The following is a 17,784-nucleotide window of genomic DNA, read 5'->3' on the forward strand; positions in this document are numbered from 1 at the left end:
CTTTATTTTTTCCTCATTCTTTTCCTTCTTTTTATTTAACTGTATTATTATAATTATTATAATTATTATTATTATTATCCCGCATTGACAATGTTATGTGACTCACGTTGAGCACTTCTAAGACTTGGATCAACATGAAACTCAAGGTGAAAAATTAATAAACTGTCAGGATAGAAGTGAATTACGACCAATCATTGAGCTTAAAATTTGGTCACATGTGCTGCTAATGGCATACATGCTAAATCTTAAGTTACAGTTGGCAGCCCTCAGTTTGTAGAGAAGCTCAGGATAGAGCAACACTTATTAAAAGTATGGTGAGGAGACAGAGGGACACCACTAACCTGCCTCTAAAACATGTTCAACTCGATGCTGAGTGACTGCGTTGGTGGTTTTTTAAGGAACTGCCCCGAGTGAAAGTTTTCCCACATTGGTCACAGCTGTACGGCTTCTCTCCAGTGTGAGTGCGCCGGTGCCTTCTTAGATTACTGGCTAAAGCAAAAGCTTTCCCACATTGCTCACACTTGTGAGGCTTCTCTCCATTGTGAATGCGCTGGTGGATTTTTAAGCAACTTCCCCGAAGGAAAGTTTTCCCACATTGCTCACACCAGTACGGCTTCTCTCCAGTGTGGATGCGTTGGTGGATTTTTAGATTACTGTCAAAAGTAAAAGCTTTCCCACATTGCTCACAGCTGTACAGCTTCTCTCCAGTGTGAATGCGTTGGTGGTCTTTTAGAGAACGGTTACTAGTAAAAGTTTTCCCACATTGCTCACACCAGTACGGCTTCTCTCCAGTGTGAATGCGTTGGTGGACTTTTAGAGCACCATTTGTAATAAAAGCTTTCTCACATTGCTCACAGCTGTACAGCTTCTCTCCACTGTGAATGCGTTGGTGGTCTTTTAGAGGACGGTTACTAGTAAAAGTTTTCCCACATTGCTCACACCAGTACGGCTTCTCTCCAGTGTGAATGCGTTGGTGGACTTTTAGAGTACTGCTTGCAGTGAAAGTTTTCCCACATTGGTCACACCGGTGTGGCTTAAATCCAGTGTGAATGCGTTGGTGGTTTTTTAAAGCATAGCCTGAACTGTAAGTTTTCCTACACTTGTCACACCAGTATGGCTTCTCTCCAGTATGACTCCGTTGGTGCCTTTTTAGATTACTGTTTCCAGTGAAAGTTTTCCCACATTGGTCACACCAGTACGGCTTCTCTCCAGTGTGAATGCGTTGGTGGATTTTTAGATCAGAGTCTGTAGTAAAACTTTTTCCACATTGGTCACACCAGTACGGCCTCTCTCCAGTGTGAATGCGCTGGTGCTTTTTTAGATAACTTTCTTCAGTAAAAGTCTTCCCACATTGGTCACAGTTGTACGGCTTCTCTCCAGTGTGAATGTGTTGGTGCCTTTCTAGAGTACTGTCTCTAGTGAAAGTTTTCCCACATTGGTCACACCAGTACGGTTTCTCTCCTGTGTGAATGCGTTGGTGCATTTTTAGAGTACCACATCTAGCGAAAGTTTTCCCACATTGGTCACACGTGTACGGTTTCTCTCCAGTGTGAATGCGTTGGTGGCTTTTTAGAGTACATCCGTTAGTGAAAGTTTTCCCACATTGGTCACATCTGTACGGTTTCTCTCCAGTGTGAACACGGTGGTGCACTTTTAGAGTAGTGTCTCTAGTGAAGGTTTTCCCACATTGGTCACACTTGTACGGTTTCTCTCCTGTGTGAATGCGTTGATGGGATTTTAGATGATACTCTGTAGTGAAAGCTTTCCCACATTGTTCACAGCTTTGAAGTTCCTCTCCTGTGTGAATTCTCTGATGAATCTTTAAATACTTTGATGTCGAGAAGGCTTTGTCACAGTGCTGACAGCGGTGATGTTTGTGTCCTGTTGTTCCTGTTTGTTTCTATGACAACAGTCAAACATACAGAGAAAGAGAGAGAGAATAAGTGAGATGACATGGTGGAGCAAGTGATCTAAAACCTTAAATACAGTTACAGCTTGACCCCCGACAACAGACTATGTCAGGATATCTAGACTTCTCCTGACCTTTGTGTGAACACTTAATTAGTTTTTCCCCATTCAGTAAAATAACAGTATTGACAGCCAAAAAAAATCCCTGACAAAAAAAGAAATACAACTAGACAATTGCAGATTGATTGGAAGATAGATGTAGGACAGCTGGTGTCAAAATTTGAGCACATTTTTGCCATTTTTTGTCCTTAGTCCACTGAAATGCAATATGAAACAGAACAGACAGATAAGATAAATGGTCTGCAGCCTTTTTATTTTAAAAAGTTAGCTGCATTAATTAATCAATTTGAAAAGCATCTTACAGTCTCCTGCCTGTATGAGAATAACAAACTGAATGGGAGGAGGTAGACTGCTCCGCTGTGTTGTTATTACTGTCATGTCTCCAGCAGTGAAGAGCAGCCTCTCTGCTGCACTGTTAGCTCCGGGGAAAGACATCATTTTACAAGATGTTGAGTGAGCAGCAGGATTCCTGAGGTGAAACATAACTGAGCACCGAGTCATTTTCTTCACCCCAGAGTTGATTTAAGTTGTTTAAAGCTGCGGTGTGTGTTGGTCAGCAGGTCTCGTTTGTTACTACTGATTACTGCTCAAAAACATACTGACAATGAACTACAAGATAACACTAGCATGTGTGCGTTGTGCACTGTCTGGGTGCTGCACTGCACACAGTTGAGTTCCACCTTTTTCGTTCCATCGACATCACATGCCAATAATACAAAGGCCTGTGAGTTTGATAGGCCGTGAAAACCCCTGTGCACTCCTGCTATCCTGCTAGTATAAATTACATTTGTTTTAGTTTCTTTCAGGAGGCGCAGGGCAATGGTAGGGGAAACACTAAATGGGATGTTGTTCTCAAAAAGTATTGCTACTCTGGCTACCTGGCTCTTGCATTAAATGTTATAATGATATATTATGGATTATCCGGTAGTGCTCTGTTTTGTGTTTGGTTGAATGATGTTCACTAATACATGAAAGTGAAATCTTGCCACTAACATGCTGCTCACACTGATGCTTCAGTATTAATAATCTAATGATGTCATATACAATAATATATCAGTCAGAGGGACCAAACCACTACTTTTACTGCAATACTTTAACTACATGTTGCTAGTAATACTTTTACTAAATAGTATTTTTCATTCAGGACTTTTCCTTGCAATGGAGTATTCTTACATGGGTTTATTGGTACTTTTACCTTCAGAGTACTGTGCACGCACCGCGCGGCAGAATGGAAAATTACTCCAACAAAAAAGTAAACAGATTATTTTCTGGCTTTGTTCATAACAAAGTGAAACCAGAACAACACCAAGCCTGGCAGTGTTTTAGTTTCCTTTTTACAAATTTGCTCTCCAACAACACAATGAACAGGAGACAAGCTTATCCTCGAGTCTCATCCTTGTGTCTTAAGTCTCCGTATGAAGCCGGTTTTATCATGAAGTCATGAACACTGACCTGTTTATCTGTGGTTGCAGAGGGTGAGACTGATTCTTCACTTTCAATGGGGTTGTTGGTCTGGTGCTCTGGGTTTTGGTTCTCCTCCATTTCACTCTTGTAGTGGTCCCGGTTGGTGAAATCCAGCAAGTCTCCTCTCTGACTGATGGACTGTTCTTCTTCTTCTTCTTTTTCCTGTTTTGTAGTGCATGGCAACCAGCACTGAGGTGCATTACTGCCACCTACTAGGCTGTTGGAGTTTGAACTTGAGTTATCTATCCCCTTAAACACACAAACACAAGAAAAAATGAATTCATTTTGAAAAAATCTGCATATACTGGGACTGCAAATGTACTTTTACTCAAATAGGATGTTTCATGCAGGACTTTTACTTGTAATTGAGTAATAATACATTGCTGTATTGGTACTTAATAAAAGGATCTGAATACTTCTTCCAAAACTGCAGATATGTTAGAAACATTGACTACATGCCACCTGTTAGCAGCGGTGAAACTCAGTATCTTTCCTGTTTTATGGCAGGGGGGCAACAAGCATTGAGGTGTTTTACTGCTACCTACTATGTCTGAGTGTGTCTCCTTAAAACACACACACAAAAAAATATTTCACTCAACACTAAATTACTCTGTTCAGTCCAGTTTCTTTCAAATAATGTAAAAGACTGCCTAACCCAATCACAAATACATTCTTTCAGACTCAGTTCTTCCACTTCAGGCTTCCCTCTTTTCCTCTCTGATTCTCACTCTTAACAGTATTTTTGGCAAATAGTGACAAATTATATGCTTCACTGATTCCTCTATTTAACAGTGCTCACATAATCCTGAGGGATGTTTGCCTATTAAGTGCAATTTTTTATTTAGTTTGGTGTTAAGATGTTCTCCTCTTTGGTGCCCACTTCTGGCTATGATTTTTGTTTTTATTATTCCTTTTACTTCAGATTTACCGAGTTAAACGTCCATGATCTACCTACCTGATGTTTCAGTGTCTTGTTTTGCTAACACTTCCTCAGTTTCATTAACCCTTTATCCCTCTGTGAGCTGGTATCCACATAAATGCTACCACAATATTCTTATTTTCAAATCTGTACAGCGTTTCATATAATTAACTATATCCTGCCTACTGTGAGGTGTAAATGACAGTGACATTAATGTAAAACAAGAATCTGTACATAGAATAACCTGAGTAAACAGAGATTATTTTCTAACTTCGTTTATATTACTCGTAACAATCTGAAACGAGGAAACACTGAGACCCTTTCATGCCCAAAGAACTCAGTGAACAGAAAGCCTGGAGGTGTTTTAGTTTTCTTTTTTTAAAGACTTTTTCCTCCAAAAACACATTAAACGGGGGACACGCGGATCCTCGAGACTCGTCCTCGTGTCATTAATCTCGTTAAGAAGCCCGTTTTATCATGAAGTCATGGACACTAACGGGGTTGTCGGTGCGGTGCTCCGGGTTCTGGTTGTCCTCCATTCCGCTCTTGCAGCGGTCCTGGTCGGTGTGGTCTCCAACGCCTTCTACATCCATGGTCCCCTCTCTAACCGACCGCCCCTCTGTAATGATTTAAATGTCACCTCCGTGTTCACGCGATAACACAACGTCTCGCAGTCTTCTTCTTCTTTTGTTGTTTATTGGCGGCTGGCAAACACATTTTAGGCGCATTACCGCCATCTCCTGGATTGTGAATCGGAATGGCTACTATGGGTTTACTGTTCCATTAAATTCTGCTATAAAGTCCCGTGTTTTCTAAAAATCTGAAAACAGCCCTGTAGCCTACATCACCTGAACTCCTCTGCAACATCTCTCTAATATCTCTATTGTCATGTAATCTCTTTGGAGAGTAATTTTATGTGTCTCTTGCTGATGTCCAGGACAGTATAAAATTACATGCTCCACCATTTCCCGTAGTCCGAAATGTTCACATCTAACCCCAGCATGCTTATTTATTATATTTAATGTACTGTTCAGACTGGTGTGACAAAACCTCATCCTTGATGTAATGTCCTCCTCCTTTTTATTCCTATTGCTTCCTCTCATTTCTCCTATTTTTCTTTGAGTGTTGTAGTATCGACCCTTATTTCCTCTCTCTCACTCTTCCTATCTCTTTTTCATTTCTGATTTGATTATACTTTTAACCTCAGTTTTGCTGTATATTACCAACATACTTATTTCTCTCTGTCTTGTTGCTCCTTTTACATATTAATCTGCCAGCTTCACACCAACGTTTGCAGGAATCCACATGAATTTAATTTCTATTCCCGCCCTCTTAATTCTGAATATTGTTTGAGCTACGTCAAGTAGTATGTCTTGCCTTGTATCTGACTGCATGTATTCATTACTTGTTAGTGCACTACTGGAATCAGAACCTACCAAAACTTTGGTTATACATTTTCTATCCAGCTTAGAGCAAGTAGAATAGCTAACAGTTCCCCTGTATACATTGTCTTTCTCTTTTTATATAAACATTTTGGCTTTCTTCTTGCTTATTTAGTTATCTTGTTCATGGTTAGCTTTGCTTTGCCAGCTAACTTGTTTGTAGTTAACTGTGACTTAATTATCTGGTTTCTAATTAACTTTGTCTTGCTAGTTATCTTGTTTCTAGTTAACTTAATCTTGCTAGTGAATTATCTTGTTTGTAGTTAACTTTGACTTAATTATCTGGTTTCTAATTAACTTTGTCTTGCTAGTTATCTTGTTTCTAGTTAACTTAATCTTGCTAGTGAATTATCTTGTTTGTAGTTAACTTTGACTTAATTATCTGGTTTCTAATTAACTTTGTCTTGCTAGTTATCTTGTTTCTAGTTAACTTTATCATACAGCTAGTTATCTTGTTTCAGAGCTCGACAAACTCTCAGGTGAGGTCAATTAAATGGTCAGATTTTAGCTTTTGCACAAATACTTATCATCCCTTAAAGGAAAAGTTTGACATGGAGGAAAATATGCTTATTTGCTTTCTTGTTGAGAATTGGATGAGAAGATTGTTCAACTTTTATTTCTGCATGAAGTTACAGTAACAGTTGGATGGCAACTGCCAGTCAACACGTACCTCTGATCACCAAACTGCCTTCGGACAAGGCTGAGCGTCTGTGTTGCCTACCAACACGTGTCTGACTACAGAATAGTATGTGTGAGCGTCGTGTGTACACGCAGGTGAGGCTAGTAGGGAAAAGAGGGTGAAAGCACCAAAGAAGAACGGATCTCGGCAATTGTGCAAACACCATTGTTCGCCAGACGCAGTCTGACTTTAACAAATAAAATGCAACCCATGGTCTCACACACAATGGCAAGTTAACACAAAGCAGTCCAAACAGTTGGACAAGCACCAAAATCAGTTAAGTGTGATAATCACAACCAAAACAAGCAGCAAACAAGAACAGTACTTCCACAGTATTCTCAGCAGCAACAATCAGACTCACAGTCAATTAACCTAACAACAAAAGCAATAAAGCTGAATATAACACACACTTTAGTAACCTATCTCCGCCCAGACTTAAGCCTCTTACTTGTATTGCTTAAGGCAGTGAGTAGAGTGTGTTTCACACTACAAAGGTGACGTGAAAACACTGCAGATCGCTAATTGGTTAGTCATATCTTATTCATGGGCTTTCTGTTTCAGAGAAAGCTTTCCACCACTCCTCACTTTTGAGAACAATGTTAATATTTATATTGATTATATACAGTGTATCCTATGACTGTATGTATGTGTTTGTGTGTCTAGGTCATTCACTGTCTCTCAGGTTGTGGCATGTCTATGCATACTGGGCAGCAAGATATACCCTGTCTCCTTCTCCTAAGAGTATTTTTAATTTTGAGAGGTCATTAAGTTCTTTGAAATCTGAAATTACAGAGTTGAACGTGTTAAAGTAAATGTTCCTCATTTCACTGAATGTTTTACATTGTAGGAGGAAGTAGTAGTTTAGTAGTCTCTCTCTCTCTCTCTTCCGCACGCACCCGCGCTCCTCAGCTGCTGTGCTTGAAACACAGCATTTATTCATGTATGAGGAAAAAACAACACAGATTTATCCTGTTCTCTGTATTTACTGCTGCATTTGTTGGATGGAATGAATGAATGAAAAGGAGAAATGCCAAGGAGGAAAAGGAAACTAAGAGTGTCTATCTCCATAGTAAATTATGTTGAGTGTTTGATGGTTGTTTGTGCTCTAGAATGTAACTGATTCTGATTCTGTCAATTAAAAAATAAAGTATCTCCCTCATTCACAGGCTTTCTCTCTCAGAGAAAGCTTTCCATCGATGTCTCTCCTACCTAGCGGTCTCTCTCGCTCACTCTCTTTCCCTTGTCTTTCTTAAAATGAGTCGGGAAGCCGACAACAAAGCCTAACTTTTAACGTTAACAAAGACAGATAGACAGACAGATGACATGTAGTCACAGACCCCAGGAGCCCCACCCTGCTGCTGCAGAGTGAAGCAGTTGCTGATTGCTTGTTCACTCAAGGTTTATTAATATTGAGCATGTCACGTGTCCAAATTGCACCAAATTTGACACTGCACTTCCTTGAGTCCCTAGCAATACATCCGCAGGGTATGAAGTAAATTGGATGAACAGTTCTCGACATATGCAAAGGACAAACATACATACAGACAGACAGAGATTCCTTGCTTCATAATTAGATTAGTGTAGTGGCCATTCAAAACTTGCCTGTCTGTAACAGGCCAACTTCTCAATTCCTAGAGAGAATAGTGCCCATCCCCTTAACACCTCTCATGCAGACTATCAGTAGACATTACAATTTACCAATGCTCCCTTAACGCCTCACATGCAGAATATCTGGAGACTACAATTTTGAGCTGAGCTGAAGTTGATCGGATGAACTGCAGTGTCCATTCAAAAGGTGCCTGAGACATCCTGCACTATGTCTTGAACATACATACCAAGTTCCCACTTGTGAGGAACAGGAATAGAGCTTAATTCTAAACTTTTTCAGTTCATTCTCTATTGTAGTTCTTATCACTATGGATGTCATCCCTCCTCCAACCACAATAAGGGTTGCAATGGCAGAGTGGCGCTATCCGTATTTCCACTCGTTGAGTCCACAGGGAGAAGAAGAAGCAGAAGCAACTTTGTTTATGACGTATTTTTTTATATATTTCTGTACATGTCTGAGATATCCTGCAGTCAGTCTTGACTGTACATGCCAAGTTTTGTTCACAGTACAATAGTAGAGCTTAAGTCTCTTAAACTTTTTCCAAGTCATTATCGCTATGGATGTAATGCCACCTCTGACCACAATGAGGGTTGCAAAGGCACAGTGACGCTGTCCTTGTTTCTGCTTGTTGACTCCATGGGCAGAAGAAGCAAATCAACAGGGTTTATGATGTATTTGTATATATTTCTCCAGAACCACTAATCCAAACAAATTCACACAACATTGCACTTTTTTTGAGTCCCCAGCAATACAGCCACCAGGTATGGAATAGATCGGATGAACGGTTCTCAAGATATGCGAAGGACAAACATACATACAGAAGAACAGAGATTCCTTGCTTTATATAGATAGAGTAGGGTCCAAAAGCCTCAGACCTCTTCTGGGAAAGTGGCCTCAGACTTTTGGACCTTACTATATATATATATATATATATATATATATATATATATATATATATATATATATATATATATATATATATATATATATATATATATATATATATATATATATATATATATATATATATATCTCTTCATTTATCTTACGGACTACATTATTTTCTAAGCTTAATTCACAAATCACTAGATTTACTAGTTTTCTTCATGAAACAATAAAAGCGTCAGTGGTAGCCTTATGTTGCTACTCTGCTTACTTAGCTTTGTGCTTAGCCTAGCTTAGCAGTTAGCTTTGTGAATCCACAGTCAAAGCAGCCTCATTAAAACAATATGTGATGACTGTTCTGCAGTTGCAGACAGAATGCCTCTACTAGAGAGAAGCGCCCATGAGTTAGAGCAGCTTTTTTTGGTTGGGGTTACTTTAGATGTGACAGGCAGTCCAGCTGTAGCCCTGCTGCTGTTAGCACTAGAGTACCATCGTCGGCAGATGCAGCAGTTTGTCCCTTTTCGCCAGCCAGGGTTTACTGTTTACCTGGTGATAGACTCCGTCATAGAGGTTAATCTGAGGGTGCTGCAGAATTATCATAACGCTTTCTTGCCCCTTGATTCCACTAATTTTTTTCCTCTTTTAAGAGGACATCTACTTTCGTCACCAGTAGCTCAAACAATGCTTTGTGGCAGGAAATGAGTGCGCACTTTTATGTGCAAGCCAAAAACTACAGACTGACTGGCTGTTGTGTTTATTTCTGCTGTGATAGGCTGTTAGAACTATCCATATCAAGTTAAAAGTGGTAATCAACATAACTTTTATTCAGTCCTGTATCAAGATCATTTTATTGCCCAGTCCTATATATATATATATATATATATATATATATATATATATATATATATATATATATATATATATATATGCATATGCATGTGTATGTGCATGTATATGTACAGTGTATGTATTTGCACCAACATACTAGCCTTCTTTATTTTTTCCTCATTCTTTTTCATCTTTTTATTTTACTTCATTATTATTATTACAATTATTCCCCACTAACAATGTTATGCGATTCATACTTTGAGCACTTCTACAAATTAGATCAACAAGAAACTCAAGGTTAAAAATGAAAGAACTTTCAGGATAAAAGTGAAATACGACCAATCATTGAGCTTAAAATTTGGTCACATGTGCTGCTAATGGCATACATGCTGGTTCTGAAGTTACAGTTGGCAGCCCTCAGTTTGTAGAGAAGCTCAGGATAGAGCAACACTGTTATTAAAGGCATGGAGAGGAGACAGGGTGATACCACTAACCTGCCTCTAAAACATGTTCAACTCAATGCTGAGTGAATGCGTTGGTGGATTTTTAAGGAACTGCCCCGAGTGAAAGTTTTCCCACATTGCTCACACCAGTACGGCTTCTTTCCAGTGTGAGAACGTTGGTGCCTTTTTAGATTGCTGTTATCAATAAAAGCTTTCCCACATTGCTCACAGCTGTACGGCTTCTCTCCAGTGTGAGCGCGTATGTGGGCTTTTAGAGTACTGTCAAAAGTAAAAGCTTTCCCACATTGCTCACACTTGTACGGCTTCTCTCCAGTGTGAATGCGCTGGTGCCTTTTTAGAGTACTGTTATCAGTAAAAGCTGTCCCACATTGCTCACAGCTGTACAGCTTCTCTCCAGTGTGAATGTGTTGGTGCCTTTTTAGACTACTGTTAGAAGTAAAAGTTTTCCCACATTGCTCACACCAGTATGGCTTCTCTCCAGTGTGAATGCGTTGGTGGGTTTTTAGATTAAAGTCTGTAGTGAAAGTTTTCCCACATTGGTCACACCAGTACAGCTCCTCTCTAGTGTGAATGCGTTGGTGGGTTTTTAGATTACCAACAGTAGCAAAAGTTTTTACACATTGCTCACAGCTGTACGGCTTCTCTCCAGTGTGAATACGTTGGTGGGTTTTTAGATTACGGTCTCTTGTGAAAGTTTTCCCACACTGGTCACATCTATACGGCTTCTCTCCAGTGTGAATGCGTTGGTGGATTTTTAGATTAAAGTCTGTGGTGAAAGTTTTCCCACACTGGTCACATCTGTACGGCTTCTCTCCAGTGTGAATGTGTTGGTGCCTTTTTAGACAACTGTCTGTCGTGAAAATTTTCCCACACTGGTCACATTTATACAGCTTCTCTCCAGTGTGAATGCGTTGGTGAATTTTTAGATTACGGTCTCTTCTGAAAGTTTTCCCACACTGGTCACATGTGTACAGCTTCTCTCCAGTGTGAATGCGTTGGTGAGTTTTTAGATTACTGTCTGTAGTAAAAGCTTTCCCACATTGCTCACAGCTGTGAAGTTCCTCTCCTGCATGAACTCTCTGATGAATCTTTAAATTTGTTGATGTTGTGAAGGCTCCGTCAGAGTTCCGACAGCGATGATGTCTGAGTCCCTTTCTTCCTGTTTGTTTCTATGAGAACAGACAAACATACAGAGAAAGGGAGAGAGAGGAAGTGAGATGTCATGGTGGAGCGAGTGATCTAAAACCATAAATACAGCTACATTATGGGAAATGAAGAATCCAGGTTTTTTTCAACCTAACCCAAACCACAGTCTGAGTCAAGTTGTCTAGACTTCTCCTGACCTTTGTTTGAACACTTTATGAAGTTTTCCCCATTCAGTAAAATAAAAGAGCATTGACAGTCAAAAAAAAGACAAAAAAAGAAACACAAGACAATCAGAAAATTGTAGGGCAATTGATAGAAAGATTTAGGACAGCTGGTGTGAGAATTCGAGCATATTTTTGCCATTTTCTTCTGGAGTGAAATAGTGATAATGAGTAATTTTAAATTGCTGCAAATGGAGGAGGAGTAAATATAACCAATAATGAGATCCCACATGGTGTCAAGGACTGTCACGTCAGGGTCTTGTTCCTAAGCATCTTTTGTTTTGGTCAATGTTGGGGGATTGTTGTGTTGAATAGTGTCATATATTCTTGAAACATGGCCTGAGATTCAGGAGCGATATATCTTTTAGCTAAGATGTCACACGATAAATGAGTTACTTACATATACTGTATAAAAATAATGGACAGCCACCGTGAAGTCAGCCATTGGTTTGTGGACTCCTGTTTTGAAGCCTCGAGTTTGACATTTTGATTCTTGGTTTTTTAGTGACCATATTTGGACGAAAGCAGGAGGAGGAGCTCCCCAGAGTCCAACTACAGCACCTCACGCACTGCCATGGTAGCAGCTTGTCAATCACAAGGTGCTTTATTGTCTATTTTACTCTAAATGGGACCATAATTTACTAAATGAACATCACGATGTATTGAAGAAGACTTGAAACTAGAGATTGAGACCATAAACTTATTAGGAAAGAGTTTACTGAGGTAATAAATCAAGTGAGAAGTAGGGTCTTTTTCTCATAAATTTCTATACAAACAGACTTCTTTTTGGAGCCAGTGGAGTTGCCCCCTGATGGCCATTAGAGAGAATGCAGGTTTAAGGTACTTTCGCTTTGGCTTGGTTATTTACAAAGTGGTCAGTTAAAAACATGACCTGTGTTTTTATTTATTTGTAACTTGAATACTTTGGGGTTTTGAACTGCTGGTTGGACTGTGCAGAGGAAATAACATCAAAACCAGTTTAAACTTAAAACAAAAGCAGATTGTTCAAAGTTTAAGACTGGAAAATGACTGGAATTCACTTTAATGGAGTGAGAGAACTTCGTAGTAAATTTAATCTGCTAGGTGTTAACAGAAATTAATTTCTAAAAAGCATTTGTAAACGCACACAGAACATGGTAACAGTTATACTTAGCTCTTCTCTACCACTTGTGTATAAACAAAATTAAACTACCAATGAGGGCAGGAGAGCTGCTCTCTGCATAAACATTATTTATGAATTTGAGAGGTGGCTCAACGCACATTAACACTGTTTAGCCACCTTGACAGCCTGATTACAGCACACCATATACAGTCTATGCAACACACCTACAGTTCTGCTTGAAAGTTTGTGAACCCTTTAGAGTTTGCGCTATTTCTACATAGATATGACCTAAATTGTGATCAAACTTCCATGCAAGTCCTAAAACTAAATATAGAGACATCAATTAAATAAATGAGACAAAAACCTTGTTCATTTATTTATTGAGAAAAATGATCAAATGTTACATATTTGTGCACGGTAAAAGTATGTGAACCTCTTAGATTATTAATTCATTTGAAGGGGAAATTAGAGTAAGGTGTTTCAATCAATGGGATGACAATCAAGTGTCTGAGTCTGGGAGGCCCTGCCTTATTTAAAGAAGAGAAATCTGAGTCTTCACTTTCAAAGTTTGAGCTTCAGAACAAAAGTTTGTGGACATGTGTCATAGCTCGAACAAAGGAGATTTCCGAGGACCTTAGAAGAAGAATTGCTAATAGTCACCAGGCTGGAAAGGATTAAAAAAAACATTTCTAAAGTGTTTGGACTCCACCAGTCGACTGTCGGGCAGATCGTGTACAAATGGAAGATGTCCAGCACCATTGTTACCCTCCCCAGGAGTGGCTGGCATGTAATAGTCCAAGAGGCCACAAGGGACCGCAGGGTAACATCTAGGAAACTAAAGGCCTCTCTTGCAGTGGCAACAGTCAATATTCATGAATCTACCATCAGGAGAACATTGAACATCAACGGTGTGCATGGCAGAGTTGCAAGAAAAAAACCCCATTTCTCTCCAAAAAGAACATTGCTGCTGTCGTTTGCTCAAGACCACGTGAAAACCAGAAGGTGATTGGAAATATGTTCTGTCGGTGGATGAGACCAAAATCAAATTTTTTGGCTTGAATGAGAAGCGTTACATTTGCAGATGAGCAAACACTGCAGTCCAGCACAAGAACCTTATCCCATCTGTGAAAATATCTTAGCAAGTATTGCTACTCATCTGGCTCTCTCTTAAATATGATAAGGATATATTTAGGGTTATCCGGTAATGCTGTGTTTTGTATTTGATTGAACTATGTTCACTAATACATAAAAGTGAAATCTTGCCAATAACATGCTGCTTACACAATGACTATGTTTACATGCACGAAATATTCCGGTTTCTACCTTTGTTCCAAAGAAGGCGATATTCCTATGAAGCTGTTTACATGGTTAATGAAAATTAATATTCCACTAATATTCCTGTTTACATGCAGAGGGCTTTCAGGGTTTCCCTCTGTGCGTAAGACACAAGCAGTGCAGTAAACTACCGAGATGAAAAACATGAGCAAGCTGCTGCCTGATATTTATAAGTGATACTGATATGACTGATATGATGCGCTATACAAGTACAGTCCACTTACCATTTACCTTTCTGGCTGCACTGCATAAAGGTGTCATGCTTGTTTGTTTGTTGTATCTCAACTGTTCTGCCACTCTTCAATGATGTTTCTTCTGATTATTCCTTTTGCTTCAGATTTACTAAGTAAAATGTCCATGATCTCCTAGTGTTTCAGAGCCTGTTTTGCTAACACATCCACATTTTCATTGCAAATCAGGAAACACACATATTTTGTGGAGGTTTAAGGCTGAAAAAAATCTGTGAACACAAAGCCTGGAAGTGTTTTAGTTTCCTTTTTTCAGACTTTCTCTCCAACAACAGAATGAACGGAAGACACACGGACCCTTGAGACTCATCTTTGTGTCTTTAGTCTCGTTATGAAGTCGGTTTTATCATGAAGTCATGAACACTGACCTGTTTATTGGTGGTAGCAGAGGGTGAGTCTGATTCTTCCTTTTTAATGGGGTTGTTGGTCTGGTGCTCCGGGTTCTGGTTCTCCTCCATTTCACTCTTGTAATGGTCCCGGTTGGTGAAATCCAGCAGGTCTCCTCTCTGACTGATGGATTGTTCTTCTTCTTCTTCTTTTTCCTGTTTTATGGTGGGTGTTAACCAGCACTGAGGTGCATTACTGCCACCTACTATGTTGTCGGAGTGTGAACCAGAGTTATCTATCTCCTTAAACAGACAAACACAAGAAAAAATAAATAAAATCTAATAAAATCCACTCTTCAACAATGTTTCCTGTGATTATTCCTTCTGCTTCAGATTTACTGAGTGAAATGTCCATGATGTCCTAATGCATCCATATCCTGCCTACTGTGAGGTGTAAATGACCATAGTGACATTAATGCAGAACACATATCTGTACACAGAATGACCTTTTTACTTTGTAACTCATCTATAACTCACCGTAATCCTGCAACTACCATCATCTCAACTGTGTAATGTGACAAATGATGTGATGTAGGGCTGCAACTAGCAGTTAGTTTCATTATTGATTCATCTGTTGATTATTTTTTTTCAATTAATCGATTAGTTGCTTGGTCCATAAAATGTCAGAAAATTATGAAATATTTCAGTGTTTCCCAAAGCCCAAGGTGATGTCCTCAAATATCTTGTTTTGTCCACAACCCCAAGATATTCAGTTTATGAAATATTTGCATTTAAGAAGCTGGAATCAGTGTATTTGGAGTTTTTTTCTTATTTTTTATTAAATTACTCAAAATGATTAATTGATTATCAAAATAGTTGGTGATTATCAAAGTAGTTGGCAACTAATCAAATACTCAACTAATCTTTGTAGCTCTAATCTGTTTTCTTCTTTTAACAGAAACTTCTAAGGCTGATATGCTAAAAGCGAAACCAGTGCTCCCTGTATTAGGATCCTTGGATCCATCTGAAAATACTGGGACTGCTAAGGTACTTTTAGTCGGTTAGGATGTTTCATGCAGTACTTTTACTTGTAATTGAGTATATGTACAGATTGCTATGTTGCTACTTGACTTAACTAAAGGATCTGAATGCTTCTTCCACCACTGCAGATTGTTAAAAACATTGACTACAAGCCGCCTGTTAGCAGCGGTAAAGCTCAGTATCTGACATTAACTAGAAATCCTCTTGAGAATTTAAAATGTCTGATGTTTTACTGTTGTACTGCGCATGCGCCATACGGAGACTATAAATATTTCTCCAAAAAAAAGTACACAGATTATTTTCTAGCTTTCTTTATATTACTCTCAACAAGCTGAAAACAGGAAACCTTTATGTAGTTTATACGGCCGAATCTGGAAGTGTTTTAGTTTCCTTTTTTCAGACTTTTCCTCCATCAACACAGTAAACAGATGGTCGGCGGACCCCGGAGACTCGACCTTTTATCTCGTTATGAAGCTGGTTTTTATCATGAAGTCACTGACCTGTTTATCGGTGGTAGCAGAGGGTGAGTCTACTTCTTCCCTTTTAATGGGGTTGTCGGTGTGGTGCTCCGGGTTCTGATTCTCCTCCATTCCGCTCTTGTGGTGGTCCTGGTCGATGAAATCTAACAGGTCTTCTCTCTGACTGGCGGGCTCTTCCTCTTCTTCGGTTTTAATGGCAGCTTGCATCCTAAATGTTACTCTACTGCCATCTGCTGGAGCTAGTTAGCTCCTATAGCTTCCATTATATCAGATTTTCTTCATTAACTCTGTTCTCATTAGGAAGCTGACCGAGCACTTTCTGCCTTGCCCCCTATCTCCACACTCCGGTATATTCTTTACTCCTGCTCCTACCGGCCCTAATCTTTTCATTTCTTCTATCATGTCCTTTCTCTCTGCTACATATTTCCTGCAATTAACGAGAACATGCTCTACAGTTTTGATATATGGAGGTGATTACAAAAAACAGTTGGATGTTTCCCTATAATGTGAAGTCAACTGTTCAGATTACTGTGGGTACGCCTCAAGTCTCTTATTTTACGGCTCGAGGGATCTCTGAGGAGCGAGAAAACATTAGAGCAGCCTTCACGGAAGTCTTTTACAGCCGACACGCCCCCTTATTGGATATCAGTTATTGATTGGACGCTGCAGCTGTTCTGACTGATCTGATACATCACTGCAGTTTCATACCGAAGTGGAGACAGATTATATCATCATATAGTTAAAATCTATTAATTGTCGGTCTGATCAACAAAAGAACCATTAACAACTTTCTTCATGTATTAGAAAGATTTTTCTTTTCATGATCTATTATTTCCTCCATTAAACGGTTTCCTGCCGACAGACAGACTCTTCCTGACTTTAATTTTATCCATAATAACAGTTAAACACATTTATATTTTACATCATTTATCGTCATTTCCATTCAGTCACATGTGAGGCTGAAAATTCCTGAGCGTCGGGTTTGATATATATTGTTACATCATTTCCATTTGCCTTGAAACATTTAGCCAAATACATATTTTCCAGTGTTCAGAAGAAATTATCATATTCTGGGTAATTGAATAATGAATTCACTATCAGGATTATCAAAAAATACAGATACAAATAATCAATAAATAGTATAAACGCATTCCGCGAGTAGAAATGGTTCCTGTGCGTCTGAGCAGGACACAGTATAAATGCAGAATGCAGGTTGTTATTTAGGTGTTTGTTAAACAGGTAACAGGCTGCAGAGAGGAAACAGCTGCTCTAGCGGTGATAACTGTGCACCTTTATTAGTATTAACACAGTGCACATGTGTGCAGACACAAACTCCATCACAAGTTTCTACAGCTGTTAAAGCCGACTGACAGCTGATCCAGCTGTGATCAGCTGTCGCCGTCATCAGAAACAGACGTCGCCTCACATGACGCTTCAGAGGAGAGGACGTCTCATGTCTCTTAAAACAAATTTCCTCGTTTCCTCTCTCCTCGCTTGGTTTCCTTGCGTCTCTCCTCGCAACCACGGTGGGAGGGACTATAACGCAAGGAAAAGACGCAAGTGAGGGA

General features: G+C 39.3%; 1 protein-coding gene across 1 annotated transcript; it reads right to left on the minus strand.

Moving 5' to 3' along the window:
* On the minus strand, nt 1-16,778 carry LOC121886158 (zinc finger protein 420-like). Its single transcript, XM_042396087.1, has 7 exons — nt 16,238-16,778; nt 14,739-14,999; nt 10,367-11,487; nt 6,524-6,633; nt 4,909-5,030; nt 3,481-3,741; nt 1-1,900 (listed from the first exon to the last, which is right to left on the minus strand). Exons 1-7 carry the CDS (start codon nt 16,421-16,423, stop codon nt 359-361), a joined length of 3,603 nt encoding a protein of 1,200 aa, XP_042252021.1. The 5' UTR covers nt 16,424-16,778; the 3' UTR covers nt 1-358.
* Between the last annotated feature and the right edge of the window lie 1,006 nt (nt 16,779-17,784).

This window comes from Thunnus maccoyii, chromosome 19 (genome assembly GCF_910596095.1).
Source record: "Thunnus maccoyii chromosome 19, fThuMac1.1, whole genome shotgun sequence".
In the NCBI taxonomy this organism is placed as follows: Eukaryota; Metazoa; Chordata; class Actinopteri; order Scombriformes; family Scombridae; genus Thunnus; species Thunnus maccoyii.

Excerpts from the sequence above, each read along its gene's own strand:
- LOC121886158 (XM_042396087.1), bottom strand. The coding sequence starts at position 16,423 with ATGCAAGCTGCCATTAAAACCGAAGAAGAGGAAGAGCCCGCCAGTCAG. Across the intron at positions 15,000-16,237 it reads CTGCTACCACCGATAAACAG|GAGATAGATAACTCTGGTTC; the intron begins GTCAGTGACTTC and ends TGTCTGTTTAAG. Across the intron at positions 5,031-6,523 it reads AGGCAGTTTGGTGATCAGAG|AGGGGCGGTCGGTTAGAGAG; the intron begins GTACGTGTTGAC and ends AAATCATTACAG.